This window comes from Solanum dulcamara, chromosome 9, assembly GCF_947179165.1.
Source record: "Solanum dulcamara chromosome 9, daSolDulc1.2, whole genome shotgun sequence".
Taxonomy (NCBI): Eukaryota; Viridiplantae; Streptophyta; class Magnoliopsida; order Solanales; family Solanaceae; genus Solanum; species Solanum dulcamara.
The window spans coordinates 14,551,112-14,573,543 of record NC_077245.1 but is presented as its reverse complement, the minus strand read 5'-3'; the positions used below and the strand labels follow the sequence as shown (position 1 = coordinate 14,573,543).

The 22,432-nt window shown below is 33.2% G+C and overlaps 2 protein-coding genes across 3 annotated transcripts; both read right to left on the bottom strand.

The window, feature by feature from the left end:
• Positions 1 to 1,807: 1,807 nt before the first annotated feature.
• Positions 1,808 to 5,951, bottom strand: LOC129903169 (serine carboxypeptidase-like 42). Its single transcript, XM_055978671.1, has 10 exons — positions 5,292 to 5,951; positions 4,551 to 4,658; positions 4,359 to 4,451; positions 4,152 to 4,244; positions 3,477 to 3,562; positions 3,081 to 3,359; positions 2,868 to 3,001; positions 2,571 to 2,663; positions 2,356 to 2,473; positions 1,808 to 2,262 (listed from the first exon to the last, which is right to left on the bottom strand). The coding sequence occupies exons 1-10, from the start codon at positions 5,521 to 5,523 to the stop codon at positions 2,095 to 2,097; spliced, it is 1,404 nt and encodes a 467-aa protein (XP_055834646.1). The 5' UTR covers positions 5,524 to 5,951; the 3' UTR covers positions 1,808 to 2,094.
• A 7,416-nt stretch (positions 5,952 to 13,367) lies between these two features.
• LOC129902161 (zinc finger CCCH domain-containing protein 55) lies at positions 13,368 to 22,021 on the bottom strand. 2 transcript variants are annotated; one of them, XM_055977230.1, is made up of 5 exons: positions 21,821 to 22,021; positions 19,718 to 20,244; positions 16,798 to 17,131; positions 14,161 to 16,408; positions 13,368 to 13,734 (listed from the first exon to the last, which is right to left on the bottom strand). In XM_055977230.1, the coding sequence occupies exons 3-5, from the start codon at positions 17,067 to 17,069 to the stop codon at positions 13,699 to 13,701; spliced, it is 2,556 nt and encodes an 851-aa protein (XP_055833205.1). In that variant the 5' UTR covers positions 17,070 to 17,131; positions 19,718 to 20,244; positions 21,821 to 22,021; the 3' UTR covers positions 13,368 to 13,698. The 2 variants fall into 2 exon arrangements, with proteins under 2 accessions (XP_055833205.1, XP_055833204.1); XM_055977229.1 differs by lacking the exon at positions 19,718 to 20,244.
• Between the last annotated feature and the right edge of the window lie 411 nt (positions 22,022 to 22,432).

Sequence of the window (22,432 nt, the reverse complement as noted above, 5' to 3'; positions counted from 1 at the left end):
GCATCTCGACCGACACAACATAATAACGACAATGCTATTCTACACTTTCTTGATTTAAATTCAAATAGTTGCTTAATTTACATATATGTACTAACGTGTAACTTAATTACTACTGGACAAAATTTGATAATTTAATATAAGAAAAATGATTAAAAATATCTTTAAATTATGCAAAATTGAATCAAAATATTCTCAGTTAAAGCATTTTCTTGACCAAACTTAGCTAATAGCTTCATTCTCCTCCTTTCCTTTTCTTTTCTCTTCTTTTTCTTGGGGAAGGAAGATTATTTGATTGAATATCAAGTAGTCAGAAATTTAAATTAAAATACCAAATGAAGGTAGTTCATAATCAATATGAGTTAGAAGTTTTCTTCGTAACTCTCTGAACTTTTTTGTAGTAGCTTTCCTATATAACCTATGAATAAAATACCTCTAAAGTAATAAAGCTAAGCAAAATCTCTATTAAAATGAGAAATGAAAAGTATTTCCTATGAAGTTAGTAAAATAAGTGATTATCTGAAAATGAATTAAAAATATTCATTTTTTTCTCCAGCTAAACATCATGGATTCAACTCATTGTTTATCAGATGATTTTTATAAATATCGTAACTAAATTGCTTACGGAATAAAGTATTGAAGCTCCATTTATTTGAAACACCTACACTATTTTGAAAAATAGGTTACTCTTGAATAATTAAGTTGTCCAATTCTTTCTAAAAAGAACTATTTCTATCAAAACGGAAAAGAGTAAAAAATGCCCCTAAATTATATGAAATGAACAAAAGTGTTCTTCGTTAATTTGGTTCAAAAATGTCTTTGTTGTTTATACTTTGGTCTAAAAATGCGTTTACTGTTACTTAATGGATAAAATGCCCCCTTTTCAAATAAATATATTATTTATTTTCTTTTTTGCACACATTTTTTTCTAATAATATTTTTTTTATTAGCAAATGTTTATCCTACTTCAATTCGAAAAAAAATACAAAAAATAAATACTTATTTTTATCGTTATCTAAATGAAAATTAATGATGGATTTACTATGATATTATATAAATGACATATATTATCCGTTAAAAGAGTACATTAAGTTATTATATTTTAATTGATAAAATGAGATTAAAAAGAAAACGTAATTTCCCACATTTTTATTAGTTAAATTGATTATTAGTATTTTTTTTTTAAAAAAGAATAAAAATTAATATTTTTATTAGGAACAAGATGTGTTTAAAAAGAAAAGAAATAATATATTTTTTCGAAAAAAGATATTTTAACACATTTATTAATAATAGGGGCATTTCTAAACCAAACTATTAATAACAAACACATTTTTGGACCAAAGTATTGACGGCAAGAGTATTTTGGGATCAAACTATGAACGGAGAGTTTTTTGTTCATTTCATGTAATTTAAAGACATTTTTGACTATATTCCGTTGTCAAAAGATTAAATAGAATGCTTACCAAAAGACCCCCACTAGGATTCTTTCCCAAATTGACACATTATGTATTCTCTCATCGATAACATTGCTTTAAAAAAATTACTTGTTGGAGAAATTAGATAAGTCTGCCTGCAACTCCTACCAGAATTAAACGTCATGGAGTATGTTGGATGTCCATAACACAAAAAGATGAATTACTCTATTATTATTTGAAGAATCAAATAACTTTTACTTAGTTATTAGTCAAGAATTTGATGAAAGGTGTACAAAATTAAATATACACTCATAATAACTAGCATTTTAAAATGATTTTGTTAAAGTTTCCAACATGTTTCGGAACACTTTACCCTTCCCACATACACTGATACGTTGATGAAGGAAAAGTAACTTTGTAGATAAATTAATCAAGTTGAATGACCTTTAGAATGGTAGCTTTCTTTATTTCATACAAAAAAAAATTAAGATAAGAGAACTCTTTGACATATATGTTCCCCCTATCTCTATCACACTGCCAATCTAGGAAACCTTCAGCTACTTCAAAGCCAATGCAATGATTCTGCTTCTTCCTGTTTATATAGGAAGCTCCCTAATATTCATCCTCACTCAAGTAACTATACCTATAACCAACTTTAAAGTGCTTCATTAGAGGATTTTTCTTAGTCGTCGATAGAGGGACGTGTGTTGTTAGGTAGTCTGCGTCCATGTATAAACGAACTAAACAGATGCAGAGCCCTTGCAGGTTGTGCATATGGTACCATATGTGCAGCACCTCTTACAGTGGCAAAGGTCAACAGATTTCCATACTCTGTTTGCCAGCCTCCCACCTGTTTAAGAGACAAACAAATGGTTATACTTGTAGCTGTAGCTTATCATCGGTGTTAGAAAGAAAAGAGTTTGATATCAGAGTAGAGTATTACCTGCCCTTTGTGAAACCAAGCTCCATATGGGACTGTAATCTTGAACCCCATGTCATGAGCTAGCTCGCGTACAAGGGTCCTGGAGCCAAGTAATGGCACAACAGAATCTTGGTCTCCGCTGCAGGAGAGTATAATTCAGAATCAAGCACTATTGACTTTGTTACTAGGAAAAACGGAAAAAGATAATGGATTTTTATCTAATTTGGAAACTTTACCTGAAAATCCAAACAGGAATATGGTTTTCGACTATTCTTTTGAGCAATGGAAGAATATTGATGTTTCCGTCTGTGTCACTGTACTTCAGAACACTGCAATAGAAGTGATAATACATTAGTTATAACCTGCAAGTGCATTACAACGGTTCATTAAATTTATGGGCTTTGACATAGTAGGTAAGGCATGGAAGTCGAAGGCTCTAAATTGCTAGTGAAATGGTTAGCATCAAAATGTAATCTGTTATTGTGTGTCTGTTTATGGTTCAATATTGTGGACTTGATATTTTACAGACTTACTTGCTGCACATCGACCAGCTATAAGGCAAGTTCGTCCTATTTGCATGAAGTGCTTTCTGAACCTCCGGAAGGTTAAAATAGAAGCGCCTTTCATAGCTCATGCACACATCAACACCTACACTCACTTTAGTAGCCTGCAAAGGGGAAAACACTATTAAGTTCCAGTAGAAACACAGATATAAAGAAGTTAAGTAAATGAAGAGAATCAGATACCATTTTCTTTAATCGCAGCTCTTGTTCCACTATGGACGGATAGCACACATCAAGAATCACGTCATAATTATTTATATATTCACCAACAATGGTATTTGCTTCAGCTATGGCCTTATTGCATGCTTGTGAAACATTGTGTGGACTGCCAAATGTGTAATCGTCAAAGTCACACTGATTCATAATTGTTAGGCCTATTTCATCAGAAATCATTCCATGGGACCAAAAGTATTCATAGGTTGCAGGAACATCACGATCAAGTCTCAAAAGTGGATTCCCAATCTGACAAAGAAAATAAAACAGCTTAACAAGCATATACACACAGGAAAATTGCTCCAGATAAATATGAAGATAAAGAAATTAATAAAGGGATTCATAAGAGGGGTAAAGTTATATTACTGCAACTCCTTTAATGTTAAACTTATATTCTTTTGAGTGTTCATTGTGGTCTAGAAGAGCAACAGCTAACTGTGGAATGTAATGCCCTGAACAAGAAAAGGTAAAACAATGTCAGCCCGGGGTATATTACCAGCAAGAAGAGAAAGAGCAGAACAGAATCACGAATTGCATTTCATGACAGGCAACCTGTAGATCACCACCCTGCTAAGAACAGGCCTAGGACTGAATCCCCTTTCCCCGACAAGTCTAAGAGTCAAAGGACTCCTTATAAACCATAAGGCAGAGGGTCGAGGGACCAGTTGAAGAAGGACAAGCTAAATGAAAATAATAATAAGATGGTCACCTAAATACAGCAACAGATTTTTGATTTTTCATAGTATCGCTACAGCTCTTCAAGCTTCAACAGCAATTACAAAACTATGCATATCTTCATAACATTGATAGTTCAAAATCAGAATAGAAGATAAGTTTGATTTTTAAAGGACATTTTCTTGGTTCTCTCTTCCAATTTTTAGAACAAAATTAAAGAAAAGAAGACCAATAAGAATATTAGTAAGTACTTTTGTCAAGATAATAAGAAGTTCAAAGTTCTTAGTCACAAAAACTTTCTATTTCAAGAAATCTGTTGTTTTGGACATTCTCATAACATAACTGCACATCTTAAATGTCTCTGACCTGCATAACTCTCTCCTGTGAGATATAGTTCCCTTGATTTGAATGCCGGAAATTTCTTCACCCATTCCATCATGAATATATGCATATCCATTGCTGCCAGAGAAACAAGAAGGAAAAACATCAGCTATTAGGTAGGATTAAATTCTTAAATCTGATATTTAAATACAGTTAATGTTTGATCACAGCATCTTTGCTGCTTTCTTTTACCAGTTTTTGCATCACCAGTATTATAGTCTGAACTTGTATTTGAGTATGACCAGCCTACTCCAGCTGGTGATTCAACAAAGAGGAGATTTGATGCTACAGTGAACAAAAGACATGAAGTGGTAAGGTCATTCTCTTTACTCATATTGTTCTAAACATGTTATAATCAGCTTCTCTCTACCCTACTTAGCATACCTTTATTCCATGATTTTGAATTTCTTCGAAGACCTCTACCGTCACCTGTGGGAAAGAATGGTCCCAGCTCTGTAAAAGCACCTCCACCAATTGATGAGCAACCTGGGCCTGAAACATAAAGATGAGACCTTTTAGTGTTCTTGACTCTGCCTTGACATAATTCACCAAATTCATAGCATTTTAATTTAATAAATCTTATCCAGGAAAAAGAAGTACAATTCTGCAGTTTATTTATCACTAGTTTAAAATCAGGCTTAATGTTCTCGACTCTGCTGTGGTTCATTTCTCCATTGTTTCTATATGCTTCACGTAAGCCAAGGGTCTATCGGAACAGTCTCGCCTTCACAAGACAGTGGTAAGGCTGCATAACATGATCCTCTCCAGACCCCACTTGTGAGATTGCAGTGGATATGCTATTGTTTAGTTTAATCAGGCTTACTCATTAAAGATGCAAACTTTCACTCAATTATAAATTCACTCTTATTTTTGGAGTCCTAGATTGGTTCGATTCAACTACTGTTTTAAGCTCCATCTCACTATTAAATTTGATCTCTTGTAAGCTTGCGACACTTGGTCCAAGCAAGCTGTTTCCTCAAAAGAATACAGAAAGACTAAAATAAACATGACATAGAACAAACAAAAAAAACAAAAGCTCGAAACCCAAGCAAAATGTACATGAAAGTACACATAAATTCCTTGTCATATTTGTTTAAAATGGATCAAGAAATGTTAAAAACACACCTCCATTGAGCCAAAGAGAGAGAGGTTTATCATCAGGTTTCACCTCAGCTTCAACAAAGTAGTAAAACAAACTCTTCCCAGCTTTCACATCCACATCTACATACCCTGCATATTGCCTAAAACCAACCTTAGGTTGTCCAGGCAATGCCTTCACTAAATCCTCCTCTGGATACCCTTTTCCTCCAATTACCAAACCCAAAATGAATAATCCACAAAACCACCACACACCCATTTCACTAAACCTCAAAAAGATTCAATCTTTAGTCTTTTTTTATCTAAAACAATTCAAATTAGGCTCATTCACGTGCTCTCTTATTCAAAAAAAACAAACAGATCTTTATAACAGAAAGAGGGAAAAGAGATAAGAAGAGCACGTGAATTCCGGATACTTTTTAAACAGAAAGCAATTTGTTATATATAGATAATAACAAGAAAATTAACTACTCAGAGTAAGATGTAGGAGGGAATGAGAGTTTGCAGGTTTTGTTTCTTGGGGTTGGTGAGTAGTGCGGTGGTGTTAAAAACCTATGGCAACTTTGCTGGCATTTTCTTTATAGTGTTTTTTTGTTATAGAGAGAAGAAGAAATAGACGTTACGAAGTTGCAGACTCGCAGACCCCAGACTAGGGAGTATGACCATCAGAGAATTGTGAATTGGGTTGTTGAGATTTATTTGGCAGCTTATAATTCCAGTCAATAGGATATTTTGTTGGGATAATTTTAAATATATATCATAAATTAATTAGTTTATAATAAATACAGGCATATTTTATTTATATTACTTATACATGAGTTATACACTGAATATATATTATGATACACTCAAAAACTGAATATAGTTTGATTATACATGAAATATACACTGACTATATATGATTATACAACGAATGACCATTTTTTTGGTAATTACTTTTGTCGAATGACTATGTGGTGTAATTATCCCTATTTTGTTTAATATGAATATGATAAAAGTAAAAGAAGAAAAATACTACTAATTGTATATGAAAAACTAATATTACTACTTGTAATTGAAAGTGACTTCAGAGAGCAACATCAGATAAAAACGATATAAAATATGGATATAACTTAATAAATTTTGTACAACAAATTAGGACTAAAATCTATTCCAAAACTATAAATGATTGGTGTTTTTATAAAATATAAAAATTTGGGAGATTTTTAAATTTTTAAAAGTTCCCAAATAATAGAATTTGACCTAAATACTAATTTTTCTAGTATTTGAGAATTTGAATTATTTGTCAAATAATAACGAATTATATGGTCAAATAATATGTGTAAAGCTTTTTCTCAAATATTTTTGGAAATATATATATATATATAGTCAAACAGGCAGTTTTGGAGCCGTCTTGTGGTTAGGGGTTCATCCAAATTCTATTCGGTTGAAAATTATACTATTTATACATGGTTAAAATAATTTTTTATGTATATATAGTAGATGTCGAACCCCCTTGACTAGTTCGTATGTCTACTTTTTCAAATTTTAAATTTCTTAATTAAAATTTTTGACTCCGTTACTACAAATAAATTCTAAAATAAGGTAGGGATGGCAAATGACGGAGTGCGGGGCAAATTCGTATAAATTCACAAAAAATCTAACCCGCCCCACCTAGTATAGCAAAAATGTTTATTTTTAATCCTCCCGCATCAATTCGTATGCTTAACTTTTGTTAAAAAAAAATAAATTAAAAACTATTTTTTGAATACATGAAAATGTAAAAGTGTTAGTATTCGGGAAAAAAAAAAGCATTAGAAAATTTCAAATTTGTTGATATTTTTATTTAATGCCAAACAATGAAAATATGACATTATTGTTAGAGTATTGATTTTGTAAAATTCGAATAGTGAAAATTATAGTAGAAAATTAATTTGTCACTGTTAAACAAATTTGAAAAAGTGGTGTGAACTTCGAATCGATCCTGATTTCTGTGAAAAAATTTAAGTGCATAATATTATTTAGACTTGTTGAAAATAGTCTAAGTATGTCGTCTCAAACTTTTATTAAGTCGTTTAGTGAATACTTAAACTGTCTTTAAGTAGAAATTATAACTGAAAATTATAGAATAAGTTCATCTATGTAACTAGTGATTTGACAATTTTTTTATACAAAATTATTTTACATTTTTATATACTATTTTACATTTAAATTAGGATAAATACATTTATAAATATATCAAATTTTAAATATGAATCGACATATGCTCCAAACCAATAAATAGGACAAGTTATTAAAGAATAACAATTGTACTTTCATTTGATTAATCGTATAGGGGTCACGAGACAAATCTTAGCCAAACAATGATAATCTGACATTAGTTTTATTTAATGCCTATATACAGAGAAAATAGGGACAACATCTTTATAACTTTTTGCTTTTTTTATTTTTAAAATGATTTTATTTTCTTTGTATAAAAAAGTTGAAGAAAAGGTGTTTTTTTTTACCAATAGTATATGCTACTAAGTTAAATAATTCAAATTCAAGCAATAAAAAGTGAAGCCAATTATTTCCCCACGGCTCAAGTTTGAATTAAAGGGAAATAAAAGAGACATCTGTTTTTGATTTATTAATAAATTATTTGAGTTCCTTCGTTATGAAATCAACTCAATTATTATTTTCTCATTCAAAAATGTTTAGTTGCGATTTAATTACAGAGAGAAAAATTGTTTAGTAGCTATATTCTCAATATTTCAATGAAAATCTATTTTTCATCATGTGTTTTTTTCATGAGTTAATTGATTCAATATGAATAAATTAAAAAAATCATGATTTATAACTTAAATTTCTTATTAATTCACGGTGAAAAAAGCCCATGTTTCTAGCTAGTAGTGACCCGCTCCTCTATGCTCACAATATAAAAGAAGAAAAAATTAGAAGCTTGACACATTTACCTTGTTGTAAACACTGCATACAAGAGTAGAAAAAAAACAAAATAACCTTGCTAAAATCGAAATTTTGAACAAATAATATATAGTAATTATTTGACAGCTCTATGGAAATATCATCACTCAATTCCAAATGAATAGATTATAATGCTTTGCAAATGTAAAGTTTTTGCAATTGCAAGCTGGATCATATAAGTACAAAACATATAGAATCAAGTGCTCTGTTTTATTAATTAACGATAAAAATTTAATCTCTAATGACATTATTCAGCACATGCCATATGTTTTATTGTTTTAAATTTGCTCTTTTAATTATGTGAATGGTTCAAATTTGGCCATGAGCTTTTCAAAATTGTTCTAATTTGACCATCATTTTTTCAGTCACTATCCCTCATCCTTTGGACAGTGGCGGAGCCAATATATTTTGTAAGAGGGTTCAAAATCTGAAAAAGTAGACACGTGAATTAGCTTAAAGGAATTCGACATCTACTATATATATATATAAAAATATTTTAACCATATATAAATTTTTACCATACGAACCTCCTCACTATAAAATGGCTCCGCCGACCGCCCCTACCTCTAGATTAATAACCATGATTGTTTCCTCTCTTAAAAACGTCACATGAAGATCATTGTTACTCATGGAAAGAACATACAAAATTTCACATAAGAATCATTTTATTTAAACGATGTCTCTTATATTTTTATCTTTATCACGTTTTTCTAGTTCAATATATTGTCCCTCAGCAAGTATATATAACACTCACTTTGACAATACTAAAAATGACTTTAGGAGTTGAATTATATGTACCCCAATTAGATTAGCATTAAGAGATCAATGTGAAGCTTTGACATTATAGACTAAGCTTTCTCTAATTAGTTAATAAGGACAAATTTAGTCCATTTTCTTAACAAAAAAGAAAAATAGTGATTTAAATCCACTAGGATGATGATGTTTATTATCTGAGCAATCTTTTTTATCGATTTCAATTACTAGTAGATAATTCATTATTATTTTTTAAAAATTTTAGAAAATGTTATTTACGTTCTAAACATCTCAACCTAGGCATTAAGCAGTATTTTAACTTTTTAACTTTCTCCTTGAAGTCACCTAGTATAAAAATTTAGTAGTATTTTTACATAGTTAACATTTTCCTCCTATTTACTCTGTCACTATTTTTGATGTATTATAGTCGATCATTTGCTTCATATATAACTTAATTATAATCTTGTTGGTCAGCTTAATACTGAAAATAAAAATATATATCATTGATAGTTAAATTATTAATCATGAATGGAAAGATATGTTATTTTTCATAAAAATGTACTACTGAAAAAAGATAATTCTTTTTTCATTCACATAATCACCATAAGTTTTCATTCATGATTAATTCAACATTTTTTCATAGTCATTTGAAGCTTTCTTTAATAAAAAGAAAATGTAAAATTAACTAACGTCCGTACATTTCGACGTGAAAAGTTTAAATATTCCTCCATTTATATTCAAATAATTAAGCAGAGAAATTTAATAAATATAGTAAGAGTAAATTCATAAAATTCGTTCATGAAACAAATAGAAGGAAAATATAGAGCTAAAATAAAATTTTATTTGACACTTCTTGTCTTTTCCTCCTTTAGATTAGTTGGTGGGGCCTCTTCTTTGTCTATGAGGAATCAAATTGATATTTTTGATTGAAAAATTACACTATATAAATATAAATGCGAAGCTAGATTATTAGAGATATTGATATAAACTCAATAGCTTTTTTTAAAAGTTTTATATTTATATTTTAAAAAATTATTAAACATACTTTAATATATTTAGTTGTGAATCAGTATCTAAACAAGTTATGAGTTCAATAGCAAATTGAGAATCCATAATTTTCAAATTTTAATTAAAATGTATTTATCAATAAATAAGTTAAATTATTTATACATATATTAAGCCTCCTTGACTTTGTGTAACTTCTTTATACTTTTGAATCCTCTTTTTTCTTTTTTAGAGCGGTGGAATTGGCTTTAAATAATTAAATATAAAAGAAAGTATGGATCTCAACTCTTATATATATCCAATTCAATTATTTATAATCCTAAACTACCCATCACTTTTGAACGTCACATTTCACACTTATTAACCGTATTTAGTATGATTTGTATCTTATCAACCCTTGACATGATAATGACATGGAAGGTCTTAACTTATTTTTTTAAAAATAAAATAAAATTATATATATATATATATATATATATATATATATATATATATATATATATATATATATGAACAGAAAGCGTCCAATTAAATACTTTATTAAAAGTTGAGGTGTTTAATTGAAACAAGACTTAATTCGAATATCTAGAAGAAATATTTGATAAATTTTAAAAACTGACTATGTATTAAGATTTTAAAAAAAACTTACACAAACGAACATTTAAAAGAAAAGCACAAGGAAAAGGACTCAAAACTTAATTTATCGTTTGCGTGCATCTTTTAAAATGATATGTATATAGTAAAGAACTAAAATCATATTTATATAAGTTCTTAATTAATGATTCCCAAAATGCATAATTGTTGTGTGCTCGATTGATTAAGCTACCAACAACTACGTTAATTGTCTTGTCAAATTGTTCAATTTTTTATTGGCCAAATTATTCTAGAAAATAGTAATTCTAAAAATAAAAAAAAAACAAGTACTCCCATGTTAAAAGTAGAAAAAATAAAATTTATAAGTGATATTTTACGGTGATTGTTTATTTATTTGGATTATATATAAATATTTTGAGATAAGTATTTATTCTAATTTTCTCTTTCCTTATTTTTTTTCCTTTTACAACCTTAGTCTTTATGAAACTACAATTTAATATGCGATATACCAAACACCAAAAATATAAATGAATAAAAGAAAAAGGAAAGAAAGATCGTAAGATCTAATTTCCTTATTAAAATAATTTTACCTTGTGTAATCCAAAAATAAAGAAGCCAGCACTCAAGAATAAACGAAGGTGTTTTTTTTTTTCGATTTGATATTCGTATTGGGATTCGATAAATTTGGATTCATGTTGGAAAATTTCACATTGAAAGGTAAAACATTCCCTAACAAAGAAGACTTCATAGAAAAACTCAAATCCAAGACATCTGGATAAAAATGAAGATATATTTATCAACTCCTCTACAATCCTGATTGATAATTAATCAAAGGTTTGTGATATATATTATATAATATGAAAAACAAATAGTCAAATTTTCAATATCTAGCCCAAAGAAATGAACCTTCATATGAAAATTTGAAGCAACAAAAAAACTCTAGTTTGGCTGTTGGGATAAGAAAACGTTTATAAAATCTAATTTTACGTTTTAATTAAATGAATACCTCTAAAACGTCTTCATCAAAGCACTATAAGAAATGACTTAATATCATCACAAAAGGCTTTTCCCGCAACTAACGAAGAGATCTTTGCGAAATTATTATAATCTCTTTTTTATTTATCCCCGTTATCTTAAATTTTGTAAATTGATACAAACAGTTCATCGAAAAAAATTAAGTTATTTGGGCTTGTAGCAATTTAGATTCGGTGAGGATAATACAATGATTGAAATTTATTTCTGACGGTCTCTAATGAAAATTATCATAATTAAAAAATAAAATCTCCACAAAAGTATATATATTTAGAAGATGTCACTATTAAAAAATGGACATCCAATCACTAGAATTCTTGTCAAGAAAGAAAAGGGAAAGAGGATAATGTGGATTTTGGTCCATAAAAATTATATCTTTAAATGTGAGTTTCGTTAATTTCCATTTTTTTCCTACTATTTCCATCAACCTAACGAACATAAATTGTTTAATATTTAATGGAGACTAAAAATGTTAATTTTTTATAAACTTAAAAGACTAAAATTGTTAAGTATATATATATTTAAGGGATTATTTTGAACCTGCGATCAAATATAAGGGACCATTTTTATTATTTCAATGAAGATGCAATTTTTGTCAAGTTGCCTTGAGTGAAATTATGATCTCAAGTTTGGTAAAAAGAGGAAAAGTAATTTTTTTTTAAAAAAAAGTCACTAGTAGTTAGTGAGGCCAATAAATGATGATTCAGAGAAAACTTAGTTCATACGACAAGTTTGGTCATGAATTTTTTCACTTTTTCAAGATTAAAACCCCGGATTTCACTTTAAAAACAAAAAGTACTTTTTTTCAAATTTCACAATGAAAATATGACGAAACGCCCACGAGTTTAGTCGTGAAACTCGCTAGTTTTAAAAGGTTGTAGAAGTATCCAACCTTTAGAAAAATTGCCTTTCACGTGTTTGGATGATCATAAAATTTACCAACTGATCCATATTTTGAGGTTACCTAGTGCTGTTTTACACCATGCGCAGTGCCCATTAAAGTAATGTCTTCTTATGATATGTTCATTGCAATTTGCATGCTTCTGGAGATGACTTTTTTTACCTTACTTTGGTTTAAAAAGTAGTGTTTTTCTTCTTCTTTTTTGTCTCTTTTTGGGCAATGATTTGAGTAGAGTTGGAGTAAAATGCAACATCTTGAGTTAGTTGGTTTACCATAGGTGTGATCTTATTATACGTATAACTTTTTAAAAAAATATATATATATATAGTTCAAGCTAAAAGTAACAGAGGAAAAAATCATCTTATATCTGTCTCCGAGGTATGGAGGAAAGAGTAGGGATTGACGTTGCTAGGCTGTGGCTGAGACTCTTGCTTCATGTTAGAAAAAGGACTATTAATGATGCTACAAAATCTTGTGAACAGTAATGTCATATGTCAAGGTTAATTTATGTATCATATAGGTAACACTTTCTTGTAGTTGTTTGGCTCGTCCCTTTATCCTTCTCCACTTAAACATCAGCAAGATTCAAACTCAGAAGTGTGTCTACCACACATCCCGCACTGTAATACCCTCAACACTGACCTACAGCCCTGATGGCTACTTCAAGCTTAGTTTCTTCCCATTCCTTATCAAATCAAACCGAAAGAAAATTCAAAGTCCCTGGTCACAGTATCAACTATTGGTGCATAAATATTACAAGATGAATTTCACTAGATATTACTCCACTAAATGATTTTCTGTTTTTCAAGTGATTAATAAGGAAAGAAGATACACTGAAAACTCTGACTAGGAAAAGTCTGGAACACACCAGAATATTGTATCTGGCAAACAAGGTACTCATTAATAAATCATAAAGAAGTTGTACTTCAATCAGACACAAGAAGAAAAAACTGACAAGCTAATAAGCATGTAGACTGAGAAATCAGCACAATTAAGAAAGGGAAACTACCATGTGATTGAATCTGTAAGTAGGGAAGGCCAATTACATATAATGCTCAAACATGGGTAACTCGGAAAATAAATGGTCGGAATAACAGATAACTGCTTGATAAACCAAATCTATCAAACTAGTTAGGAGATGTGGCTTCAGCAAACAAAAATATCTAACATAGCTAAACCTTCCAGTACATGTTGCAGTACGGCATCTCAAGCTTCATTCTTCAGAAATCGCTCCACATATGCCTGTCAAGAGAATAATAAGCGGAAGTTAAAATGTAATCAACATCTCAAAAAAAAATGAAGGATGAACAAGCCTTGCAAAATGCCTATTGATACCACACTTCCAGATGTACAACGGAACCCAATATACATATTATGCACACCCTTCCCCTTATTCACAGAGTTCAATGGCATGTGGCAACTTCAGTACTGCCTATACGCACCCTTCCCCCCACTCTCCTGGGCTAGAGCAGAAGCAAGAGAAAGACAGAAACTTACACATCCTATGGGTAACATAGATGTTCATTTGTCACAATGACAAATCATATTTACAAAAAAAACAATATTTTTAAGCCCAATGTGAGATAAAGTAGAGTCTGGTTGTATAGATAGGAAGGTCTAATTAAACTTCATTTATTGGAGGAATGAACTACGTAATAGGTAACTCACCTGTACAAGTTTGGTAATTTTAGGCTTTGAATAGGACAGATATTGCTCTATTTTCTCTTGCGTCTTAGGGACTTGTTCTCCTTGAATTGCACTGGTCACCTTATCAACCACCTTCTTAACAACTGTTTTATGAACTTCTCTGCTCATCTTACCTTCTTTCCATGTGGGTTTTAGGATCTCCTTAACAAACTCTATCAGAGCATTTTTGAATAACCGCATCACCTTTTCATCTTTGTTACCGCTTCCCTCCTCAACCTTTCCATGCATATTCATAGCTCCTGGATGATCATTTTCTTGCACATCCTTGGACTCCTCGGGAGCTAATTTATCTTTTCCGTTGAGTTCAACTAATTTATTCTCCTGCTGCTTCACTTCATCAATTTGATCATTATTTCCAAGTTCAGGATCAACAGTAGATGATTGATTCATTTGCTCCATGGGAGCCTTATTACTATCTCTATCCAAATAGAACGAATTGTCAGGGGGCAACTTAAAGTTGCCAGATGTATTCAACTCTAAGCCATCTGGGGGATGGTAGTTATCTGGAACCCTCATCTCAGGATTGGTCTGACTATATAGAGCATGAACAAGTGAAGAAATGGGATTTGAAGATAGCATTGCTGAAGGACCAGAGGGATTTAAGACACTTTGTAGTTGGGCTTCTCGCAGTCCTTCCTCAAATTTCTTTATCATAGACGTTGGAGAGGTTTCCATTTGGTGTACTTGCTCACCAGTAACAGTACCGGAAAGATTTTGAGGGACTTTGAATTCCAGCATCTCGGGTGTGCCAGGTGCTTCTCTCTTGTTGTGGCCAGTTGATGGGATAGGTAAGAATACATCTGGTTCTTGGTGTGTTCCATTCAGAACTCCAGAATGTTCAGAGCTCATACCACCTGTTCCATTGAAGCTCTGGCCAGGCAAACGGACGTGATGAACACTATCTCTAGTATTCATAAAATCATTTACTGCATTAGAGCCAAGTGTTCTGGCAAAGCTATCTTCTATCAGTCCCAGAGGCTGTACAAAAGGTCCAGCAGATCCATAAGGCTGAGTGGTTGTGGCAGATAGAGCAATGCCTGAAGCTTCTTGATTTGAATTATGTCCAAGGACGTGTGCTGAAGTTCTCTCCATATTTAGATCAGAAGCTTGGGAAGTGAGATGAATATCTTGAGCATTTGTAAAGTTATGTATAACTGAAGATTCTGAAATGTTCAAAGCATTAAGATGACCAGCACCCCCCCTGTGAGGAGAAACGCCTCTCTCTCTGTCAGAATTCATAACTTGTGGTTCTGTGCTTCCCCAGGCTCTGTTCTCATTTTCGAAACTATGGCCGGGTCTTTCATTGGTCTTATCCGTAAGAACTGTGACAGCAGTATCTTTTCTCACAACACTTTCATCCCACCCACTAGCCTTTACAAGGTCTGAGGGCCTTCCTTCATCATCCCACTTTGGACCATTTAACCAGTTATTCTTGTCATCAAACCTATGGCCACCAATGTCATCTGAGGGCCTAATTTCATGATTTCTTGATGTGGCATCATGAGAGAATTTGCAATTATCCTTATAGCACTTCCCCGCTGCAAAGTACTCACAAAGTGATTTTCCGGTTCTGCTTGTTTGATTGTCCTGACCATGATCAAAGGATGCACTCCGAGTGCCTTTGTCATAGTTATCACCTGAGGCACCATCATGAGAAAATCTGCACGATGCACCCCAGCGACAGTTGCCTTTCACAAAATTCCAACAAGTAACTGTACCTCTACTCCGGTTTCTGTGCAGCTCATCCTCCAAATGATGCATGTCAGGAAGCCTGTCCCTTGATTGGTACCCAGGACCTTCACTATCATTATACCTAGAGATATGTCCACGCTCTGGTCGACTACCCAATCTTTCTGCCAAGCTGTCCTCTGAATGACCTCCATCCCTATGACTGGCAGCATCTGGATGAAAGTATCTGCAATCACTGCCTCTCCTACACTTCCCTGCTGCAAAATTTCTGCATACCTGGGAAGATATATGAAGGCCAGTTCTTCTATCACCTGATGCATATGGATCACGTTTAGAATTATGGAGTGGACTACGACTCCTATTCTGAACTCTCATACTACCCCTGCTCCTGCTCCTGCTCCTGCTCCTGCTTCTGCTGCTGGTCCTAAACCTGTCCCGTCCCCTACTGCGACTCCTGCTCTTACCTTCTCCCCTTCCCCGGCTCCTGCTCCTGCTCCTGCTCCTGGCTCTTCCAGGGTATCTATCAAATGAAAAATGAACGAACCACAAGATATCAATAGAAATATGATCAACCATGTCTTCTAGCCCAATTCCCCCTTCCCCTTCCCCCTCAACCCAAAGGGAAGATCAGGCAAAAGGAAGAGAGAACACCAAAAGAATGATGAAAAATCAAATAAACTTATACACACTTTGGAGCAAGTAAAACTGAAATATAAAAGAATCTAAAGTAGTGGCGTCCCACCAGCCAGAGGTTCTTTCTTTGCACATTGCGATACATGAAATGCATCAAAAACTTAAACCCAAGTAACAACCTTACTTCAGAGCTAATAGGTTTTACAAATAAGGGGTCAATTATCTTTTGATAATCATGAATATGATGCATCATTAAACAAAATATTGTAAACACACCTGCGAGACTGGGCCCGACCATTATCCGGAGAGTGGCTATTGCTTCGCCTTCCCCGCCTTTCAAAAGCTGGAGACATGCTCTTGTAATGGTAGTTTTCCTTCGTTGGCTCTTCAGTTCCTGTAATATTGTCCCCAGATGACCAACCAGATCTACTTTTGGACTGCCATGAATTGTCGGCTTTTGGAGCTCCCCATTCCTCATAATTCGGAATATTTGGACTCTCATCTTCGGCATCCCACAAAGACTTTCGCCTTTTTGCACCTTCACCCATAGTGGCCCTTGATAGCAAATATCAGCAATATTTAATTTCTTTCATGAAGCATATCTGAGGACCTGAAAAGTACAGACATGATTTCATTATTTCGGTGAATCAAGCAGCCTCAAAGCAGTAACAAATAAGCTTCTATCATGCGCCCTTTCTGGATTACTTTCATAGAAAGTTGATTTCGTAATCCATAATATGGAAAAACAACAAAATAAAATATAAGTTCCGTAGAAGAGTGAATGTTTGACCACTAAACCCAAAATATCCAGAAAATGTGTTGTAGAAATATGAAACTCAAGATAATATGCAAGTAGCAAACTTAGATGATAAAACGAGGAGATCCCATGAAATATTTTGTCATGTCCTATGTAGACTTCCAAATACGCCTGCCCATAGGTGTGGTAATATGATGTGCTAAAGGGGACAATGCACACTTAAAATCACAAAACGAAAAATTGTCTTGAAAGAGCTATAATCTCTCGCAAAACAACCAAAAAAAAATGTTACATAAAAGCAATATCAACTAGTCAAAATTAAGACATTTTTTTTTGAGATGAAAATTAAGACGTTATTACACATACATTGGATCTAATGTTTGCCAGGAGCTTTTACTTTGGTTAGAGATCTTTATGCGGGTGTTACGAGTGTCAATGTACAGATCCTCTAGTTTTATTTTGATATCAATTATTGAGTACTAGAATCAAATGGGCCCAAATAGAACACGATTGCTATAGAGGATTCATACAACTGATATATCCTCTAAAGCTGATATTGATCAATTGATTGATTTACTGGGGAAAAGCAAACATGTAGAGGAGAGAGAAATGGAACGAGACAGTTAGCCTGATGCAGTAGCGACCTCTTGATTTTTCTCTTAAAGACAAGTTTAGGCTAAGAATCAGAAATTGCACTCAAGAATAAGTAGATCATATAAATTTTGGAGTCTAGTTGCTAGAAGTATTTCAGCAAAACAATATGATTTTCAAAAAATGGATTCAGCAATACAATATTAGTATTTACTTTTTATTGGTAGCAATGCAATATTTTTTTTATAACCGAGAAAAACCTGAGAGCTAATGACGAACAGTTTGATACACGGTGGATAATGGGCTCGCTCCTCTACTCCTCTCCATTCAAATATCAGGTGTTTGCCTGCACCAGGATTTCTGACCCCTGAGGTGCACCTAACACATCACGTGTTGCACTCTTACCACTAGACCCAAGCTCTAGAGAGAGCAGCAATACAATAATTGCTATACATACATATATGAGGATCAAAATAAAGTACCTACATATATTCTCTTCGATTGGTAAAAGAAAGTATGAGAATAAATGTTTCCCCAAGATCCCCTTCCAAATAAAAAGACGGGACACACACAATTAGGGACAGCAAAACAATTCCCTATAATTTCAAGAGAAGAAAGAATATCCAACAAAAGAAGCTACAGAGAGTTGTGATCCAAGAATGGAACAAACAAAAGTAGCAACTACCACCACTAACAGCATAAGAACCAGAACAAATATTCATGTTATAGCAATTAAAAATAACAACTCTGTTCATATATCATTATAGTAAAGCACTTCTGACTGCTTGAAAGGTTCTTTATCCTAACAAAATTTACTTTGGTTAGGCTTCCAGAGACTTGGAAACATAAATCGCATCAAACCATGAGTACAAACCAAAGGTCCGGCTTCACTTGGTTCTTCTACAAGTTCTGAACCAGCCACATAAATTTCTAATTTTCTATGAATTGAACAATGTCTGGCCTTCCACAAAATGGAATCAGCCAGTATTTTGAGCAGGATAAAGCATCAATTAAGTTGATCAATCCTCTAAATTTTATTGACAGACTTCACACCACTGCTTGTCACAAACAACTTCGTGGCTAGAATATTGGATGCAGCTGAATGGAACACTGATGAGAAGTTGTGTGGCATCCTAGGGACATTACTTAAAATGTACTTCTGATGCTGCCAGCTAATGCACGGTCATAGAAGATACAATCATTTTGCGAGCCTAAAAATAACAATGTGCTTCCCACTCATGTCCGAAGACAATTTGACCAAAAGAACATCCATTGAACCTTTGCATCATTCAGTGGATATGCTTATATATTAAACGGGTGCGTTTGGCTTTTCAGTAACAGCTGCTAGTCTACTATTACTGCACTTGATGAATCAAGTCATGCCAGGTCTGTTAATTTTGCTTTCAATAATCTCTGATGCATAAAGTGAAAACAACCCCAAGTTATTCTTGGTAATAAAGTTGTATCCAAATTTCTTTTGACCAATTCTGTGGTGTTGAATAATAGCCCTTTCTTCTTCTACTTCTATTATTGTCTCCTACCTCTGTTGTTATCCTGACTCTCCAACTTCTACTAGCTTTGACTTTATACAGCATGCTACTGCTAGTCTATTACTGCTACTTCTCATGGTGAAAAGCCATGGCATCACGTCAAAAGACAGCAGCACTGATTTAATCACCCAAATGTGCATCAGTGAAGCGGAGATATCCGATGATATCATGTAAGCCTTGCCTAAGGATGATTAACGATAATATCAATGCACCTTTTAACAAACAAATTCTATTATAAGCCTTCCATCAAATTCCATGAAGGAAGACTGAACTTGCTGATGCACCAATAAATACCCACCTGAAACTATTTACAAGTGTCTTTCAACTCCTTCAAATGCTCTTCTATTTGTTCTTGTCTATATTATCCAAATGAAACAAAGGAGCTAATTTCAATAATCTCATTCTCAGCCTCTTCCATCTAAACTTCCACCCTAGTAGTATCTCTCTAACCATTCTTGATGTCGCCCCTTCAGTTACAAACACCTTCCACACTATGCACCATAAAATGTTTGCCTCGAACAATGAAGCAACAATCATTAATATTCTCTACAGCAATCTTGCATATGAAACACCAACTTGTATAAATTCAAATTCTGTTATGAGGATGGCTATCCACGCTGTTTTTCAATTTTCTTGAAGCCCTGGAACCCAATTGAAGTGTAAGGGAAGTCCCCATTCTCTTTCAAGTAGTATGTTATAGAAAGATTTAATTGAGAAAAGATCATCTTGCACGCTTCTCATTTGTGGCTGTTAATTATCGATAAGTGATGTTTTTTGCTTGTAGAATGATTCGAGCACCTTGTTGAGCTCTTCCATCACCTAGCACTGCAAATTCCTTTTGAAATTCAGGTCTAAATAAATTTTATCTCTATGTTGCTGGCATACAAGACGAGTACTGATGTTTGTAGGCAAGATATTGACGACAAAGAGACAAGTTTCATAAAAAAGGGATATTGATGCACCATTTTCAGAAGTTCACAATTTCTGGTTTTATTTCCAAAGTAAAGCCTATCTTTTTTTTGGTACAGGAGGGCCGCTCACTTTACAAAGTTCACTAGCTTAGTGCTTGATTAATTTTTGCTATCAATAAAATTTATTTACCGATCAAAAGCACAGCTAGGTGCTGGCACTCAATTAGTAGCGTTGGCAAGTCACCCCGCTCCTCGCCTCAAATTATGGCTTTATTTTGCTGCTTAAATCTAATATCTATGTTAAATCTGCCCACCCTTTTATTACGCTCCTTTGTAGACTTTCTCTATAAGGCTGCATGATTGATCTCAATAATTCTCCAACATGGCCCCCTCCACAACACTTGTTACTCTACATAGAAACTTCAAATCCATTTTCCTAGTAAGATTCTATTGACTACCCTCCAGCCCTTAGCTATTTCCCACCATCTTCACAGGGATGTTAATGTTTCCCAATTAGAAATATGGTGCTTCTTTATGTCCCCCTTGTATCCTATAGGCTATCTTTTGTAACTTTATCAGCCTTTGAGCAAGATTAACAACTCACCAGTACTGCCAATAAGGACATGTAATAGCTTAGAGTATTGAAAGAGTGTTCTTAATCAATACTCCTTTCTCCTTTCAATACTAGCCATACTTTATCTCAAAGTATACGAGAAGAGAGGTAAACTCCTTATATTAATGAATGAATTTAATGCTTCAGGCAAACAAATCAAGAACAATTGCTCATAGCTCCAGGCAAACAGTTTAGGAGCAATTGTCAAAGCTAATTACCCACATCCCAGTAAATCAAGCTTCAGATATAGTCTATATGCAGGATCCCCAGAATATTGTCCAAGACCCAACCACACTGCAAATTCAACCAACAAGCAGCATAAATCAATCTTAAACTAGTTTGGATCAGCTATATCTATATCCACTTCACTCAATTTGGACCATTTTCTTCCCAACTATTCAAGAATTTCCCTTTCAAGGAAAATTAAGATTCTTAGCCCTAAATATCATTTGTCCTCCCACTTGCTGACAGGTCTAACACAATCCAGCTTTCTTTAAGCATCAATATGCTTATTAAAAAAAGTGAACTTTTACTTACATATCAGGAACGAGGAATCCAAGTTTCCTCAACCCCTTCACAAGATTTGAACTAAAACAACTAAACTCACATACACAAGCTAACCCCTTTACAAGATTTGAACTAAAACAGCTAAATTCACATACACGAGCTCGAATCGCCCAAAACCCATAAGCTCAAAGCAAAGAAAAAGACAAAAAATGCATACCAGAAAGATACAAAATCTGTTGCCCTAATACGTCTTTTCATGTAAACCATAACATACAAAACACAACAGAACAGATCAATTTCAAGAAAACAAAAACCCCTAATTTACAAACACGAATAGAGAAAAAGGGAGTGAGGAGAAAAAGGTACTGACCTTTGACAAGAAAGATGAAGATCGAGAAAATAGTGCTCTTTTTCGTTGTTCGCAGGAAAAACACAAATATATCCTCAAAGAGTGTAGAGTGAGAGAGAGCATGTGAGGGAATTGTACAAATAGTAGATTATAACTAGGGCCTATAAGTCTTCGCAGCCTCTCTATACACACGAACTAGTGTGTGTGTGTGAGAGAGAGAGGGAGAGAGAGAGGGGGGAATTGGCTGAATGATGAATAATGTCAATTTGGAGGGGTTATTTTGGTCATTCTACCTTCTTACACAATCTGATAAATCTATGATGAAAATTTTATATATTTTTTTTCTTTGGAATCTATCATTGATTATCGACTTGATACATAAACGTCTTATTTAATTTGATCTTAGCTGACAATACTCCAACTTTAAATTTGGATAGAGTTGTCAAAACGGAGCAGTCCAACTCTATCCAGCTCAAGCCTCGCGAACTAAGGAACTTGAAGGATAGGATGGGTCGGCCCTTCATTTGAAAGGGCCTTAAAAATGGCCAATCCAATCCAACCCTAGAAGGGCCACGGGCTCGAGCAGGCTAGCCCTACTCTTTCTTCTTTTTTTCATTTTTTGTGATTTTTTTC